Source organism: Nycticebus coucang, chromosome 14 (genome assembly GCF_027406575.1).
Source record: "Nycticebus coucang isolate mNycCou1 chromosome 14, mNycCou1.pri, whole genome shotgun sequence".
NCBI lineage: Eukaryota > Metazoa > Chordata > Mammalia > Primates > Lorisidae > Nycticebus > Nycticebus coucang.
The window spans coordinates 54,744,973-54,764,468 of record NC_069793.1 but is presented as its reverse complement, the minus strand read 5'-3'; the positions used below and the strand labels follow the sequence as shown (position 1 = coordinate 54,764,468).

The window sequence follows — 19,496 nt, the reverse complement described above, 5'->3', positions numbered from 1 at the left end:
ATATTATTTCATATGAGGATGGTTTAAAAAGAATGACACGTCAGGACACATAATACAGTACCTTGATTATGGACTCTTCCCTTAGCTGAAGATTTGGGATTTGACTGAGTAAAACATTTATCTCTGTACCCATGCACTGGTAGGTAAGATTAAAGACAGAAGGAGAAATAAAATGCATATAGCAGCAAACATCAGAACAGACTGAGTAAGAGAAGAATAGGTCATTTAATTTTTAAAATTAAGTTTTCATAGGGGAAAATGTAAATATAATAAAAGTTGAAGGTTTAATTAACAAAAAGCTGCAAAGTCACAGAAAAAAGATGAATTGAGTGCCCGTTAAATGGAAGTTCAGCATCTGTTTATAAATACTATAAGCACAATGAAATGGACAGCACAGAAGAGGGTGCCACTTAAAAATTATATCGAATGGAATAAGCTTTTGAGGATTGTCATTCAGTCAGGAACAAATTTACATAATAAAATTAAGGAATTTGGGGTGTGTGTGTGTGTGTGCATTAGGAATACACTGGCCCTAGTACTGAAGGAAGGAGGCTGACGGGCGAATGCTGCGTGTGTACAACACGTTTGTTCTTTGAGAAAGGGCATCACACCAGGAAGCAGTGAAGCTCTAGCAACCATTTGGAATAACTAAGGACACGTTTTTATGGTAAAGCATTCATCAAGCATTGCCACGCTACTTCCTTTTTCTCTTTTCGTTTGGAAATTTTATTTATTTTGTATAAATAGATAGTTCTGAGCAGCAAAAATTCATAATCCTGTGACAATTCCCAATACCACTAATAACACAGCTTGTGATGGTTGAAGTAATGACTTTTCTTAAAATACCTACTTGCACCAAAATGATAGGCAGTATATATAAGAGATAATACTTTTGTAATTTGAGTAATATTATTTTTTAGCAACAGAAAGAAAGTAGTTTCTGACTATGGCAAATGTCACTTGGTAATAATAAAAATGGTGAGAAGTCACATCATTTCCTAAGCAAAGGAACTGCTCATTCAATTAAAGGAAATGATTCTGTATTTACTCAGGATCATCATCTTTAATAGTATTGTTAGTTCTACAATGTAAAACTATATAAAATACGACACAATAATATGATAAAAGAAAAACCATTAGAAGTGATTTTTCATTCCTGCCTCGTTCCTTTGGAAGCAGGAAGTGGAAGAGCCTGCTTAGTGGCCAAAGGAAGTCAGTCATTAAGGGCTGCAGAGGAGCCAGCACTGCATACAGAGAAGGTGACTGCAAGACACAGCGAAGACCTTGGATGGCACGGCAAAGGTACATGCCAAGTGCTCTCCTTTCTGCCACAGTTTTGAACTTTACTACTGGAATATGGGCACTAAGACGATTATGGTGAAGCTTCACTATGCTGAGATACTATTCCCTCATACCTCACCCTTTCTTAAATTAGTCTCTCTGCCTGGAATGGTTTCTCCCATTTCTTTACCTGACAAACTCTTACTCATCCCTTAAGATCCAGGTACAATGTTAACTCCTCTGAAAGGCATTCTTGATTGTCCCAAGTTGTAGAGACTTGTGTTTAAACTCATCACATTGCATTGTGATTATCTGCATTTTCTTTTATTCTACGAGATTGTATGCTTGCAAGAGCAGTAACCTAATCATGTTCATTCTTGTATCCATGCTGACACTCAAAGCATTTGTTGATTATTTACTTTTGCAAATCAATACATTATGAGCTGTTGTGAATCTCTATTATTGGCCTGTGCCGAGAAGGGGCCAACAGAGGGCTTTGAGAGCTATAATCCCATCTGAAAGTTATTTTAACTAAAGGAATTAGACTACTGCATAGGTAGTGGTGAAGTCTACTTAGATTTCTTAGGTGTGATACTTAGGTGTACTGAGGAACAGGACACCAGCAAAGGGTCTAAAGTGGTGTTTTTCCAAACTGCAGGATCTCCGTTAGTGGCTTGTGAAATTACTTTACTAGGTCTAATCAGTATTTTGTTTAAAAGTGAAACAGATTACACTGAAAACATGTGCACTGCATGTGTATAGATAAATATTGTTCCATAAAACTTTTAGTATACATACATTTGGCATTATAACTTAGTACTACCTGGTTTGTGATACAAAATTAATATGTATATATACCCAAAGACATAAAATGTATTTGTTACTGTGAATCATGATAAAAAAGTTTAAAAGTTATTGGTTAGACCTATAGTATATGTCTTCTATCTCTTGCTTTAGGTCTGTAAATTTAAGTACTAATGTAGATTTTGTTCCAATTTCAACAGAATATTAGGCAACATCAATAATAACTACAACAGTAACCATTGCAACTAACACTTATTAAACTCCTACTGTGGGCTACTTACTAAAGACTTTACATATATTATTTCATTTATTACTCATAACTACCCTTAAGCTAGGTACTATTTATTATTTCCATTGTACAGATGAGGACACTGAAAATTAAGAGGTTTTCTAATTTACTATCACCCAGTAAGTAGTAGGGCTACCGTCTGGATCTGAATGTAACTAAACTCTAGATGTATTGTTACCTGAGCAACCCTGTGACCCTGGATTGCTCTTTAGAGAAAAAATTATGCTTTATTCCTTTTATGGGAATGCATTGTAGTTTACACCAAAAGTGTTTCCTAAGCACTGGTGTTAGTCTCCCCATTCTGTTCAGACCAAAAAAGAGAAGGAAAAGAGATACTTAGGTTAGATTTGGGGCCTGGTTCATCATTATGTGCTATGCCTTGCCCAATGCATGAAACACAAGATACATTCAGTACATTCTGCACTGAAATGGTCCAACACTGAACTAATTCTAGTCCCAGTTACACTGCTATTTGCTGTGTGGCCTTGGCCAAATCACTTACTCTCCCTGGGCCTCTTAAAATACCTATCCTGGAGATTATTTCAAGAATAAAATAATATATGTAGTAGAACTCAGAGTGCCAGAAAAATGTTAAGGATGAAAATTAAAAAGCTATCTCTGTGTGGCTACTGCTCAAATATACCCAGCTATTATACCTTGGTATTTTTTAAGAGGAAGTACTGATTTTCTTATGGCATTTTCCCATTCAAAAAAAAATTTATCCAAGTTGTGCATATGTGCTTTCTCCACTGAGGACAAACATTATTTCACGACTTTTTTTTCTTAAATCAGTTCTTGTCTAAAAAAGGATCATCCCCTGCCTTAGGAACTCACCAACATAGATGCTGAATGCAAAGTGACCACCCTGACTGAAAAAAAAGAAAAGGTGAAGGTCAATTTCAACTTTGGTTCATCAGAGAAGGAAAACTACACAGTGAAAATAACATAAAAAGAAAGCTAGAAACTAAGACTGTATGACAGTGAAAGGAATGAAAAAGTTGTAAAAAGAGAAAAAAGGCAAAGTTTAAGAAGAATAATTAAGAGATGGAGGCTCTTCCCACAGTGCTTCCTAACTCTGGAAGAATGAAGACCTTGTACTTACACGCAGGCATAAGGAAATGAATTACTTGCAGGGCATGGAAGTGTCCTATCTAGTCTTTCCCTGGCTGATCTGAACATGTGCCAAATGTGTGACTGACAAGTTCATGTGACAGAGAATCTTTTGGGACGTCCCTAAAACTTGTTTGCCCCAGGTCATTCCTCCTAGTTTGAATAAGAAGAAATGACACTATCAGAAGAGACACAGAAAGCAGCTCTAGGGATCACAGCGAATGTTGAAGGTAGTTATCTCCTTCTAGTTCCTCTGCCACCACTAGGAACTTAGAAGTTTTAGGAATGAAGGATCAAGAGATGGAGTAATAAAATGAGGGTTGTGTTTCTAGATCCTAGCTTAAGATGCCAGAATGACAGGCAACTTGTTAGGAGCAAAAAACTGTCATGAAGAAACAAGCTAAGTTCACAGTCATTTTCAGCAGAAAATATTTAGCCTCAAATATACATGTAATGGGTCATAAACAAATTAAATAAGAGATTGTAACCCATAGAGGTGAATATAGCCTTTCAGTGTCTCTGAGACTAGTACAGAATGGAGTGGTGACAAGAATGTAAGCATTGATGGAAATCCCCTTGTATAAAATAAGCCTGTGGCCTGGGGCCAATATAAAAAAAGAGAAGATAATGTAGTTGAAAAAAACTGGTGAAAATCCATGGACCTTAGGTATCCTAACAAAAGATCTGTGCAGTTAAAATTTGTATTATAGGTCACTGGAACAATTATAGGAAGGGAAAGCACGTTCTTGATGAAGTTTATAGCAGTAAAATACAAGAGCAGGGTATGTATGAGGTAAGAGGGTCTCAACTAATTAGGTATCTGCTGGAAGTTGCATTCTACTACAAGTTGAAAGAAAAAAGTTACTGACTTGCCTGGCTGACAACAAGTTGTTCACAATTTTCAGATGGTGAACAAAGCCGTAAAAGGATGAACCTTGACAAATTCTGACAAGATTGCTTGACAACAGAAATACCAGGATCCTTAGGAGAAAGTTAATATACTATCTTTGAGTTCAAATTCAACAAGAAAAAAATGTTAAGAATGAAGTTTGTGTCTAAACTTTAAAACAATGGTACTCTAAACATTCAGAAAAAAAGATATATCTGACTGTAATGGGTTGAATTATGTCACCCTCCAATTTATATGTTTAAGTTATAACCCCCAGTACCTTAAAATATGATCTTATTTCAAAATAGGGTCACTGCAGATGTAATTAGTTAAGATGAAGTCATACTGGAATACAGTGGTTTCCTAATTCAGTGTGATTGGTGGCCTTATAAAAAGGAGAAATCTGGAGACAGACACACAAGGAGAATGTCATATGAAGATAAAGGCAGAGATCTAGATGATGCTTCTGTGAGCCAAGGAATGCCAAAGATTGCCAGCAAACCTCCAAAAGCTAGAAGAAAGGTAAGGAACAGGTTCTCTCTCCCAGATCTCAGAAGGAACTGATCCTGCTGACACCTTGATCTTGGACTTCCGGTTTCCAGAACTGTGAGACAACAGTTGTTTAAACCACTCAATCTGTGGCACTTTCTTATGGCAGCCTTAGGAAACTAATACAACCAAGGGCCTAATATGCTAATTGGGAAGATGGCTTAAGAAGGCGGAAATTCTGGCTGTGTGCAGTGGCTCACGCCTGTAATCCTAGAACTTTGGGAGGCTCAACCTAGGTAATCCCATCTGTACAAAACAGAAAAACTAGCCAGGCCTAGTAGTATATTCCTATAGTCCCACCTATTTGAGAGGCTGAGGCAGGAGGATTGCTTGAGCACAAGTGTTAGAGGCTGCAGTGAGCCTTAATGACACCACTGTACTCTAGCTCAGGTGACAGAGAGAACCTATTTCCAAAAAAAAAAGGTAGAAATCTTGTAATTTCAGAAAGTTCTGATGAGATAGGAAAAGAAAAATAAATATGCAATGAACCAAGGTAACTACTAGGAGATAAGAATGGTTTTCAAAAGGAAAAAGAGTGAATTTTGTAAAATATAGTCTTTATCTTGATTCTTAATGGTCTATTTACAATTACTTTGGAAAAAAGCACTGATTCCTTTAAGAAGTCTTGCAAAATAACTATACAATCTTTTGTGATAGCTCGGTGAGGTGGCTTACATCTATAATCCTGGCAGTCTGAGAGGCCAAGGTGGGAGGATTGCTTGAGCTCAGGAGTTTGAGACCAGTCTGAGCAACAGTGAGAGCTGATCTCTAATAAAACTAGAAAAAATGAGCCAGGTGTCATGGTGGGCACCTATAGTCCCAGATACTGAGGAGGTTGAGGCAGAAGGATACCTTAAACCCCAGAGTTTGAGGTTGTTGTGAGCTAGGCTAATGCCACACCAATCTATCTTGGGCAACAGAGCTTAAAAAAATTTATATCTATATCTATCTGTATATATATATATATATATATATATATATCTTTTGTGATGCAGTTAATAGTTTGAGAGTAGCAAATATTGGATTAAAAATAATGGCAGGGATTTAGAAATATGATCCAGGTAAATTTTAGCAGGAAGACTCATAACCAGTATAGATTAACAGATTGATCTTTATCTTTAGAGAGGCTTTTAATAGTATTTTGTTATAAACTGTTATCCTTAGCTTTGGCTTGTTCAACACTTTCTTTAAAACCAAGAATCACACAGTGATTCAACTATGTATGACACGAGGCTTGCAAAAACAGTGCATACACTGGTAGACAGAATGAGGATCCAAAGTTCTAAAATAATAGTCCACATCCCCAAAACATCCCAAAAGATGAAAGCAGTAAGACCATATAATCGAGATATTTACTTTGGAATTTCCTCTAAGAATAAAAAAATCTCACATAAACCAGATATAGCACATCCTAGGTCCAAAAAGCAACCTTCAAGGCCAGTATATTGCTAAGAACAATAGCACATGTGGGGCAGATGTAGGCGTTTCAAATGATATTAATCTCAGTAGGGGTTAAGCTGGTGGTGGGGCTGTCCTTGTAGCTAATAAACTCTTAGGCTACATGAAGACCTAGAGTGCTGGCTTCAGTTCTGTGTAGTGTCCAAACAATGATAAGGTGAGTGGACTACAAATGTTTGAGTTGGGGCTAACTAAAATTCTTAAGAGAGAAAACCTGAGAATACTTTTTATATGTGATGGGCTTTAGTGTAGGCAATTAGACTTTGTTTCTAACTTCACTAGGGTAAATAAGTAAAAGAATGGTGGTAGATTTTTAGATCAATATGTGAGAAATTTCTAGCAAATAGAGTTGCTTACAAATGCAGGGTTCTATTTTTAGGATCAAATGAGCTTTGCATTAGAAGTTCAAGAGGAACCAAGATCACTCACTCACTATGTTTTCAAGGGGACCTAGCATTATATGGGAGTAAGAGGAAGAGTCTAAGATTCTATGACTCCACTGTAAAGCAGTGGAACTTTATCATCAAGATATCTGGTTTGGAATTTCCTCTGCAGAGTAAAAGAATCTCACGTAAACTTCCAGAGACTGAAGAAGATCACCTTTGGGACTTCGAAGAGTTAATACTTAGCCTTTCTCTATTTCCTCATGATAGCAGATATGTGGATATCATTCTATCTTATTCTCCAAACTGTCTCCTTCAGAGGACAGGAGAAAAATAACAGGCTTTAGAAGCACAACTTTGGGTCTGGAATCACTTCTCCTTAGCTGTTTGTACTTCTGTGATCTGTCTTTCTACCCTGTAAACCTGGAGTTTCATGGAATATTCCCAGGGATGGCTCATATTTAGACAAACTCCTCTCCCTTCCTAATGCTCCCAAACTTATCAATATGTAAGACATCAACAATTATTATATTTCTTGTCCTGTGAAGCTAAACTCATCTGTCATTTGATCATTCATTTAGAAAAGGATAATTAAGAACAATCTGAACCGTAATTAGTTGATTTAAAATATCACCTACTGGAAAAATTTTTCTGCTTTTAAGCTTGTATAAGTGCTCAGTTATAAAATCAATCTTACTAACCTCCTCGAGCAAAGCTATTGGATGGGTTTACATCCAAATGTCCTGGCACTACCTGCTTAAGCACAGTGGACATTCTTGAAGTCCTCCTTTCAGTCCCTAAAGTCAGCCAAAAAAAGAAGAACAAAAATCATGTCGTTTGGGTTAACATTACTCAAATGACAAAAAGTTATCTGCATGTGTAGCATGTCTAATTGCTGCCAAACATTGTACTTTTTAAGCACCCAAAACTTTATTAGAGATAACAAGGCAATGTTATTATTTAATCAGAGATAACACACATTTGCAAGATTATAGGGAGTTAGGTTTGGCAAGTGCAATCAGAGAATTTAATGATAATGAAGCAAGGCATGCATGGTGTTACTTTACAAGAAAAGCCACTTTCTGCTTATGTTGAGCTAATTCGAATAGCTGATTAAGCCAAAGAGACCAGCTTCTCAAGTCACATGCTCCTGTGTCTAACACATTAGGGTTACCTCTACATGAACCCTTTGGGGTTCCATCACATGATAACTGAAACAGAATATTAGTACATGTCTTAATGGCTTCATCCAAATCTAGTGAAAACAAACTGTACTGAAAATCATAATAGGCTGCAGAAATTTGGGGAATTTTAAACTTATACATGATGATCTTAATAAATATACATTTAATAAACAGATGTCAAACTTATACATTCAACTTCATAATATTTAAAAGTCTATGTAAAACAGATTCTGGGGAAAAAGGGTGACTTTATTTATGTTACCCACCTCATCTCCTTTTGCTCTTTTAAAAAGGAAACAACTGAAGCTCTAAATTTAGGTACTGTTTACTAAATATTAATAGTGGTATCCTGATTTCTACATAAAAGGACTTAAACTCACAGCCCCACAGGGTAAAACTTTAAAGGGGTCTTGGTGAAGGAGCCGTACAGGTAAATAAAAAGACTAACCCTAGGAATGGATCTGACCTTTTACAGTAGTTGTCAGGAAGAAAAGTATCATCAAATCTTACCTGGAGACAGAGCAAGGGGTGGCCTGACAGTAATAGTGTTGTTGCCTTTTAGTTTCTGATGGACAGAAACTGCATTCAGTAAGGCTTGTAAATACTTTTCTTGTTCTATGCTACTGGAAGATTCCAAAGAGGAGGTAGGAGCTATAAAAGGAAAAGATAATTGAATAAAACAAACTGTATCTCCATGTTAATAAAATAAACTTACTTATATACTTACTTATTTTGCTTATTCTTTCTCTATATAGTCTTCAAGTTACTACATCAAAATATAGAAATAAGCTGGACTTAAAGCCCCAATCTATTAAACAGCTAATCCTTAGCTGTGTGATGCTGGATTTCCAGAAAGAGCCCAGGTCTGGAAAACCAGACAGCTTCTCATTACCCGAGGAACTCAGAATGAAGATTCACAAACAATATTTCCTTGGTGATCTCCCCTAACCATTCTGCCCATGTTACTGTTTGGGAGCTGAGGATGAAGTGGGGTCCCTTGACATCCCAGAATTGGTAGAGATGAGAATTTCCCCACTACCAGTAACTTTACCTCAATTCTGCCACACAGGCCTAATAGGGTAAATGGGCTTGTAGGGGTTTGTTGGAGAGTAGAGAAAAATGGGGAAAGAGAGGAATAACAACTGCTAGATTTGCTGGTTCTTCTAAAAGACCAAAAGGTATACACAGATGAAAACCACTGTGAGAGCAAGTCTAGGTTGATGCGAATATGAGCCTGGACTGTGCAGATCAAAACAGAGTCTCTGAAATTGGACATTTTATTATTATTATTTTTTGTGACAGAGTCTCACTTGTCACCTTTGGTAGTGTGCCATGGCGTCATAGGTCACAGCAATTTTAAACTCTTGGGCTCAAGTGATTCTCTTGCCTCAGCCTCCTGAGTACCTGGGATTACAGGCGCCCACCACAATGTCTGGCTATGGACTAGACATTTTTAAAAGTGGCATCAGAGAGGAACTCACTAGATAGAAAATCAATACATTTTCTTGCAACCTAAACAGAAAATAATTAGAGTAGTATATTTTATCATCTTTAAGATACCATTATTATATTTTATATACTCCAAGATGCATTGTCATTTTATATTCTATGAATAAAAAATCCTACCATTTAAACTATGACACAATTCTTTCTCATCACCTCAATTACAAGACAAGTAAGAATAAAGATGAGATCTCAGAAAGCACATGGTTCTACCTACTAAGCCAGACTTTGAGTTTATCTCATTTGCAAAGGGGAAAGAATGCAGCCATGTCTAAATTGGATCTGACTTCTTAGTAATCCATTTTTTAATTTTATTGAACAGCTATTATGAGGCAGAAGCTATGAGAAAGCTCAGCAAAATATAGCTCCTGACTTCAGACGTCAGACACGGTATTGACAAATATCCTTATTAAATGGGACAGCAGCATCTATTATTTCTTTAGCTTCCTAAAAACCTCTTTGCTTGAGAGCCCCTAAAGTAGCATTTTGGTCATTAGCTTAGCTTACTACCATGTGTTTGTGTGTGTGTGTGACATTAGCTTAGCTTATTACCATGTGTTTGTGTGTGTGTGTGACATTAGCTTAGCTTACTACCATGTGTATGTGTGTGTGTGTGACATTAGCTTAGCTTACTACCGTGTGTGTGTGTGACATTAGCTTAGCTTACTACCATGTGTTTGTGTGTGTGTATGACATTAGCTTAGCTTACTACCATGTATTTGTGTGTGTGTGTGACTTGTAGGAATGAGAATAGGTATGTCTTATCACATGGAACCGAATTTCTACTTGTCTCTGAAGCTGTTAAATATTTTAGATACCTCCCAGAAGGAAGAGAAAGAGTGGTATAATCTAGTGGATACTTAGCTCTGCTTGAATAAAATCGCCTAGAACCAAAGACTTTATTATATTAATTTCTATTACAATCCAAGTACAGACCATACATATTAAGTAGGATTTCAAATTCAAGGCAGACCTCCACAATACCAAGTATAGTTCTCATTTAAGCTATATATATCGTATAGAGGACAGTGGAAAAGTTTATGTGTGAGACAAGGCTTGATGAAAAGGCACAATTAGAATTCTCAGATTTTACTTCCTTTATTTTAAGGAATCCTCTTTAGGGTCACAACTGTGCTGTACAGAGATGCTTACCGGCCTGAGGAGAGTTCTGAGATTTGAAAAGACCAACAACTCCCTTCCCATGGAATCCTCCAGATCGGAGGAGCAGAGTACCACTTCTTGAGTTTTTCCAACATACAACAGGCAGGCGATTGTGTCGATAGCAGCGGGCTACTCTTGTTAAACTACTGTCCTGTACAGCTTGAGGTACAACTAGAAGGCCAGGATAGCTTCAGGGATATAAGGCAGGAAGGGAATGATTGGGGTAAGGAGTGGGGGGAGGAGAAAAGGAAAGAAATGGGAGAAGAGGGAGAGAGAGAATATAAGAATATGAATATCATAATATAGTAATTTTCTATGACTCAGACGCATATTGGTTGAGGGGTAAGACATGTATTTCAAATATGGAAAAGTCTCAAACTCTCAATTCTTCAGGGGTTGAAAAGAAAATCCCTACAAGGTGAAAGTCGCTAATCATCCACTAATCTGTAGCCTTTTTTGAAATGAGCCTCTTTTTCAGAGATACTGTAGACGTGCCAAATAACCTAAGCCTAGAAAATAAAAATACTAGAAAGCAGAGTAAAAATATGAAAAATACTAAAAAGGCCTCTGTTAAACTGAATATGTCTCTTGCTGGATATATTACTTTAACTTAAAGTAAAGATTATAAAATGAGTGGATTAATGTTAGCTTTATAAGAATGACAAGTCAAATTGTCAACAACTCATAGATCACAGAAATGACACCAGAGAACACAGTACATCAATATTAGACTGCCTGAGATGGTGAAAGGATCAAAAATCAAAACCAAATGATTTTGGTATGAGAACAGTATGCTCAAATGTCAAAATGAGTTTAAATATTTTATTAATACCATATTTATTATAAAAATATTAGTTCGTGGGTGGCGCCTGTGGCTCAGTGAGTAGGGTGCCGGCCCCATATGCCGAGGGTGGCGGGTTCAAACCCAGCCCCGGCCAAACTGCAACAAAAAAATAGCCGGGTGTTGTGGCGGGTGCCTGTAGTCCCCGCTGCTCGGGAGGCTGAGACAAGAGAATCGCGTAAGCCCAAGAGTTAGAGGTTGCTGTGAGCCGTGTGATGCCACGGCACTCTACCCGAGGGCGGTACAGTGAGACTCTGTCTCTACAAAAAAAAAAAAAAAAAAAAATTAGTTCGTAAAGTTATAGGATATGATGTTGGGAAAATAAGTAACAAGAGAACCTTGTTTATAGATAAGTATACGGACAGAGGCAGTTGTCAGAGTCATTTCTTTAGCTTGTTTAGAAATATTATACTAAAGAGATTTCATATTTATAAATTCCTAATCACATATCTTTTTTTGTGATTTTTTTTATTGTGGTAAAATGTACCTAACATAAAGTTCACCATTTTATCCTTTCTTAAATATATAAATCAGGGCATTAAGTACATTTACGAGTGGCGCCTGTGGCTCAAGGAGTAGGGCGCTGGTCCCATATGCTGGAGGTGGCAGGTTCAAACCTAGCCCCGGCCAAAAACCAAAAAAAAAAAAAAAAGTACATTTACAATGTTGTGTGACTATAACCAGTATCCATTTCCATAAGTTCTTATCCCTTATCTTGATATAAACCAGTGATGACAGGAGGGAGAGAAAATCCAGTTTAGGGTCATGAAAATTATAACTTTCAACTATTTTAGCGAATGCAAAATTAACTTTCCATACTCAACCAATGGTAACTTGGAAGCATTCTGAAAGCCTAACATTTTGGTGCTCTAGGAAGTTATGGCCTGTATTTTTGTAATACCTCAAACTGATGAAAAGACCAAGCTATAAATATAATTATTCATGAAGACAGAAAAGCAATTCCATAATTAAGGCTCTCTATTTCTAACTTTAAATATGTTTCCCCCACTTGCTTCAAGATAAAATTATAATGTGTATTAGATAAAGGAACAATATTTATGGCTGCAGGAGCTGCTTCAATAACTAGGAAAGAACCAGCCCACTCCTTCATTTCCTGTCCCCTCTTCCTTCCATTGGAATTGAGCATTGTAAAACACAGACCATGCTGTGCTACATTAAGATCTAAGACTCTCTCCTGCTCCCAGGCATGGGCCTGAGTGACAGCTGAATAGTCCCCTAGTCCTGGGCCAAAAGGTGTTGAGCCTAAACATCAGTAGAAGCTACTCTCACTGATACCAATTCCCCTGCCACCCATCCTGTACTACTGCCCAGATCCTTCAGTCCTGGGCTCCAGAGTTAAGCCTCAGGAGATAGACTGGCTTCAGAAACTACTGTGGAAACTTTAAAATCAAAATATAACTCACATACATAATGCTCAAAACACAAATGAACTAACAGAAAGAAACTCAAGTCACTACCACCTAGGCCAAGAAATGGACCATTAAAAGCATCTAAGAAGATCTCTTTGTATTTCCTCCCAATCACCATTTCTTCCTCTTCCTCAAAGATTACCACTATTCTAACAGCTAACAGCATGGATGAGTTTAGCCTGTTTTGGAATTCCAGATAAAAGGACCCAAGAGAATTTGTTTTTGTGTGTCTGGCTCTTCTGCTCAACATCATGTTTATGAGATTCATCCATGTTATTATACAGAGATGTAGTTTGTTTATTTTCATTACTGTATATATAGTACTCTACTTTGTGATTATAACAGTACTTATTTTTCTATTCTTCCATTGTTGATTCAGAGTAGGTTCTTTTTTTTTTTTGAGACACGGTCTCAGTCTTGCCCTGACTAGAGTGCCTTGGTGTCATAGCTCACTGCAACCTCAAACTCCTGGGCTCAAGCAATCCTCTTTGCCTCAGCCTCCTGAGTAGCTGGTACTAAAGGCACCTATAATAATGCCCAGCTAGTTTTTCTATTTTTAGTAGAGATGGGTCTTGATCTTGATCAGGCTGGTTTTCAGCTCCTGAGCTCGGGTGATCTACCTGCCTTGGTCTCCTAGAGAGTTCCTAGTTATTAAGAATAATATTCTATGAACATTCTTCTAGATGTCTTTTGGGAGAATATACATATTTCTGTTGGAAATGCAACTCCACCTTAGTGAGAATTTCTAGGTAACAGTTCATGAATATGTTCTAGTATTTAAATATTTAGTAGATACTATCAGACAACTCTCCAAAGTTATTTAACCTATTTACAGTCCCACTAGGAATAAATGACAATCCACACTTGCTTGATATCCTTTATAGCATTTAGTAGTGTCAATCTTTTAAATATTAGTTAGTCTGTTAGATATACTAGAATAAAAATGTGCCAAAAAATGTATACACATTATAAGCGATCTTGTCAGAAGTAAAACCAATCATTCTCCAAGTTACAAATTGCAGGTAAAGTGGATGCACACAGCATATCTAGGTACACTTGACCAGTAATGGTACCTTCAATTCAACTACAAAAAATAATACCTAGATAACAACTCTTAAAACGTGTATACATTTTTTTTGGCACTCTATGTATAATACTTTTACTGGAACTTTGTGTTTACCTGAAGACTAATAGGTTGAACATCTTTTCAGTTTATTTTTTTTGTGCCACCAAGATGTCCTCTTTTATGAAATAACCTGTTCAATTCGCCTGCCATTTTTTTTTGGCCTTTTCACTCTCTCAGTGAACAACAAACATTTATTTCTCACGTGTCTGGAGGCTGGCATTCTGAGATCAGGGTTAGTGATATATTTGGATGTACAGAAGTTCTTAATTTACCAGTCTTTTACTTAATGGATAATGTTTTTCCTGTCCTAACAAATCTTTCTCTGCCTCAAGGTCATGAACATATTTTCCTATCTTCTAGCTAGAAACTTCACTGTTTCAATCTTTTACATAAGATCTATAGACTAATAGGAATTGATTTGTGTGAATGGTTTAGGTAAAGGATCAAGATTAATTTTTTCCAGCATGATTCATTCAAAATACATCTTCTATTCACTGCCCTTAAGTGCTACCTTTATCTTAAATCAAGTATCCATGTATGCTAGGCTGTTTCTATACTCCCTACTTTGCTTATTGGTCTGTTTGTCTATCCTTGTACCAGTTTCATACTGTCTTCATTATTGTAGCTTTATAGAAAGTATTGATATTCTGGTATTATTCTGTAAGATTATCTTGACTACTCTTGGCCTTCTGCAGTTTTATATAACTCTTAGAATTATCTTTTCAATTTCCATAAACATTTTGCTTAGGATTATGATTAGGATTTCACTGACTTAATAGATTAATTTCAGAGGAATTTATAGTTTTAGGTTATTGAATATTCTAATCTAAGACCATGAAATATCTATATATTTAGATCTTTAATGATTCTCAATATTAAGTATTTTATGGAGAAGTCTTATACATCTTCCATTAGTTTATTCCTAAGTATTAATGTTTTTTAGTGCTGTTTTTTTTTTTTTTTTTTTTTTGCAGTTTTTGGCTGGGGCTGGGTTTGAACCCGCCACCTCCAGCATATGGGGCCAGTGTGCCCTACTCATTTGAGCCACAGGCGCTGCCCAAAATCGTATTATTTTTTTTTTTTGGCCAGGGCTGGGTTTGAACCTGCCACCTCTGGCATATGGGGCCGGCGCCCTACCCACTTAACCACAGGTGCCGCCCTTTAGTGCTATTATAAAAATAGTTATCAGTAATACCAAAATAGTATCGCTTTTTAAAATTTCATTTTGTAATTTTTTTTGTATATATATAATTAATTATCATTTAAGGACATTGTACCAATGCAGATCTTACCAAATTCACTAATTTGAGATTTTATCTGAATATTTCTTCAGATTTTTTACATGTACGTTCACGTCATCTGTTAACAATGATAGTTTCATTTCTTTTTCAGTCTTTACACATTATATAATTTATTTTTCTAGCCTTTTTGTACCACCTAGGACCTCTATTATAACCCTAAGCAGAAGTGGTGACAGTGGGCATCCTTTTCTTGTCCTGATCTCAGATGAAAAGCTTTTAATATTTTATTTATTTTAAAAATGATTTGTATTTTTGCTGTATGATAATTTAACCAGATTAAGGAGTTGATGCTTTATTTCTAATTAGCTAAGAGTTCCTTTTTTAAAAATCATAAATGTTACAAAGAATACAGAATTTACAGGAGAAAAACATAAAAACCATAAATATATATTACATTTTAAAAATGCCTTTGTTGGGCGGCGCCTGTGGCTCAGTGAGCGGGGTGCCGGCCCCATATACCGAGGGTGGCGGGTTCAAACCCAGCCCCGGCCAAACTGCAACAAAAAAATAGCCGGGCATTGTGGGCGCCTGTAGTCCCAGCTACTCGGGAGGCTGAGGCAGGAGAATTGCCTAAGCCCAGGAGTTGGAGGTTGCTGTGAGCTGTGTGACGCCACGGCACTCTACTGAGGGCAATAAAGTGAAACTCTGTCTCTACAAAAAAAAAAAAAAAAAATGCTTTTGTCTATTTTGTTAATGTGGTTGACTGATTTTCAAACATCAAGCCCATTCCTGTAATAAACTTCTCTTGGTCTTAATTAATTGCTGTGTGTAAAATGAACTTTTTGTCATTATGAACCATATTTATTGGTAGTACTGTTTTTACTTTAATGTCTGCTTTAATATTTACATAGTGACAATAATTTTTTTAAAGATAGTTTTAAATGGAATTTTTTCCTATCTTTTTGTTTCCTATACTTTTGTATTCTTGTATATTAGAGATGTTCCTCGAAGCAGCAGAAAGTTTTAAGAAAACCCTACCACTCATCTTACCTTAAAAGATAAATATGTACTCAGGGTGAAGGGATGGTCATCTATATTTCAGGCAAATGGAAATCAGAAAAAAGCAAGTGTTGCAATTTTATTTGCAGATATAAAAGGCTTTAAACCAACAAAAGTAAGTAAGGATATGGATGGTTACTTCATATTTGTTAAGGGTAACATTCAACATGATGAGATTTCAATTAGTAACATTTATGCACCCAACCAGAATGCACCTCAATTTATAAGAGAGACTCTTAACAGGCATGAGCAACTTGATTTCCTCCAGCAATGTAATAGTCAGAGATTTTAACACTCGTTTGGCAGTGTTGGATAGATCCTCCAATAAGAAGCTAAGCAGCATAATGTACACAGCTATGATTTAATGATAATAATAAAAAAAAGAAGCTAAGAAAGAAATTTTAGACTTAACCCTAACAATTCAACAATTGGATTTAACAGATATCTACAGAACATTTCATCCTAATAAAACTGAATACACATTCTTCTCATTAGCCCATAGAACATCCTCCAAAATTGATCACATCTTAGGTCACAAGTCCAACCTCAGCAAATTTAAAAGAATAGAAATGATTCCTTGCATCATCTTGGACCATCATGTAATAAAAGTTGAACTCAGTAACAACAGGAATCTGCATACTCATACAAAAACACGGAAACTAAATAACCTTATGCTGAAGAATAGTTAGGTCATAGATGAGTTTAAGAAGGAAATTACCAAATTTTTGGAACAAAACGATAATGGAGACATGAATTATCAGAACCTCTGGGATACCGCAAAGGCAGTCCTAAGAGGGAAATTTATAGCACTGTAAGCCTTCCTCAAGAGAAGGGAAAGAGAGGGAATTAACAACTTACTGGGAAATCTCAAGCAACTGGAAAAGGAAGAACATTCCAATCCCAAACCCAGCAGAAGAAAAGAAGTAACCAAAATTAGAGCAGAATTAAATGAAATTGAAAACAAAAGGACTATACAACAGATCAATAAATCAAAAAGTTGGTTTTTTGAAAAGGTCAATAAAATAGATAAACCTTTGGCTTACCTAACCAGGAAAAAAGAGTAAAATCTCTAATTTCATCAATCAGAAATGGCAAAGACGAAATGACAACAGACTCCTCAGAAATTCAAAAAATCCTTAAAGAATATTACAAGAAAGTCTATTCTCAGAAATACGAAAAGTTGAAGGAAATAGACCAATACTTGGAAGCATGCCACCTTCCTAGACTTAGCCAGAATGAAGTGGAAATGTTGAACAGGACTATGTCAAGTTCTGAAATAGCATCAACTACACAAAATCTCCCTAAAAGGAAAAGCCTAGGACCAGATGTCTTCACAACAGAATTCTACCAAACCTTTAAAGAGGAACTAATACTTATATTACTTAGTCTTTTCCAAAATATAGAAAAAGAAGGACTACTACCCAACACATTCTATGAAGCAATCATCACCTTGATCCCCAAACTAAGAAAAGACCCAATAAGAAAAGAAAATTATAGACCAATATCACTAATGAATACTGATGCAAAAATATTCAACAAGATCCTAGGAAACAGAATCCAGCAACACATCAAACAAATTATACACCATGATCAAGTGGGTTTTACCCCAGGGTCTCAAGGCTGGTTCAATATATGTAAATCTATAAATATAATTCATCACATAAACAAATTAAAAAACAAAGACCATATGATTCTCTCAATTGATGCAGAAAAAGTTTTTGGTCATATCCAGCATCCTTTCATGATCAGAACACTTAAGAAAATGGGTATAGAAGGGACATTTCTTAAACTGATAGAGGCCATCTACAGCAAACCCACAGCCAATATTGTATTGAATGGAGTTAAATTGAAATCATTTCCACTCAGATCAGGAACCAGGCAAGGTTGCCCATTGTCTTCATGCTTTTTAACATTGTGATGGAAGTCTTAGCCACTGCAATTAGGCAAGAAAAGGCAATCAAGGGCATCCATACAGGGTCAGAGAAGATCAAACTTTCACTCTTCACAGATAATATGATTGTGTATCTGGAAAACACCAGGAATTCTACTACGAAACTCTTAGAAGTGATCAAGCAGCGTCTTAGGTTACAAAATCAACACTCATAAATCTGTAGCCTTTACATATACCAACAATGGTCAAGCTGAAAAAACAGTTAAGGGGTCAGTGCCTGTGGCTCAAAGGAGTAGGGCACCCATTCCATATACCAGAGGTGGTGGGTTCAAACCCGCCCCCAGCCAAAAACTACAAAAAACAAACAAACAAATAAAAAAAACCCCAAACAAACCCCCCCCCAACCCCCAGAAAACAGTTAAGGACTCTTCCTTTCACAGTAGTGCCAAAGAAGATGAAATATTTTGGAGTTTACTTAACAAACGACATGAAAGATCTCTATAAAGAGAATTATGAAACTCTTTTTTTTTATTTTTGGCCGGGGCTGGGTTTGAACTCGCCACCTCCGGCATATGGGACCGGCGCCCTACTCCTTGAGCCACAGGTACCGCCCGAATTATGAAACTCTTAAGAAATAGCTGAAGATGTTAACAAATGGAAAAACATACCATGCGCATGGCTGGGAAGAATCAACATTGTTAAAATGTCCATATTGCCCACAGCAATACGCAATTTTAATGCAATCCCTATTAAAGCTCCACTGTCATACTTTAAAGATCTCAAAAAATTAATACTTCATTTTATATGGAATCAGAAAAATCCTCAAATAGCCAAGACATTACTCAGAAATAAAAACAAAGCTGGAGGAATCAGGCTACCAGACCTCAGACTATACTATAAATCGATAGTGATGAAAACAGCATGATACTGGCACAAAAACAGAGAGGTAGATAGATGGAACAGAATAGAGAACCAAGACATGAACCCAGCTACTTACTGTTATTTGATCTTCGATAAGCCAATTAAAAACATTCAGTGGGGAAAAGATTACCTATTTAACAACTGATGCTGGGTAAACTGGCTGGAGACCTGTAGAAGACTGAAAATGGACCCACACCTTTCACCATTAACCAAGACAGACTCTTACTGGATTAAAGATTTAAACTTAAGACATGAAACTATAAAAATACTTGAAGAAAGTGCAGGGAAAACACTTGAAGAAATCGGCCTGGGAAAATATTTTATGAGGAGGACTCCCCCTAGGCAATTGAAGCAGCTTCAAAAATATACTACTGGG

At 36.5% G+C, this 19,496-nt stretch overlaps 1 protein-coding gene across 5 annotated transcripts in view; it reads right to left on the bottom strand.

Moving 5' to 3' along the window:
• SBF2 (SET binding factor 2) overlaps nucleotides 1-19,496 on the bottom strand; it is a 471,093-nt gene that overhangs the window by 46,766 nt on the left and 404,831 nt on the right. For 4 of the 5 annotated variants that reach the window (XM_053560079.1, XM_053560083.1, XM_053560080.1 and 1 more), the window contains 3 exons: nucleotides 10,603-10,799; nucleotides 8,458-8,598; nucleotides 7,465-7,560 (listed from right to left, as the gene is read on the bottom strand). In XM_053560079.1, the coding sequence (XP_053416054.1) occupies nucleotides 7,465-7,560; nucleotides 8,458-8,598; nucleotides 10,603-10,799 (434 nt within the window). The remainder of the gene's footprint in view (nucleotides 1-7,464; nucleotides 7,561-8,457; nucleotides 8,599-10,602; nucleotides 10,800-19,496) is intronic. The other variant, XM_053560081.1, reaches the window with a different exon arrangement.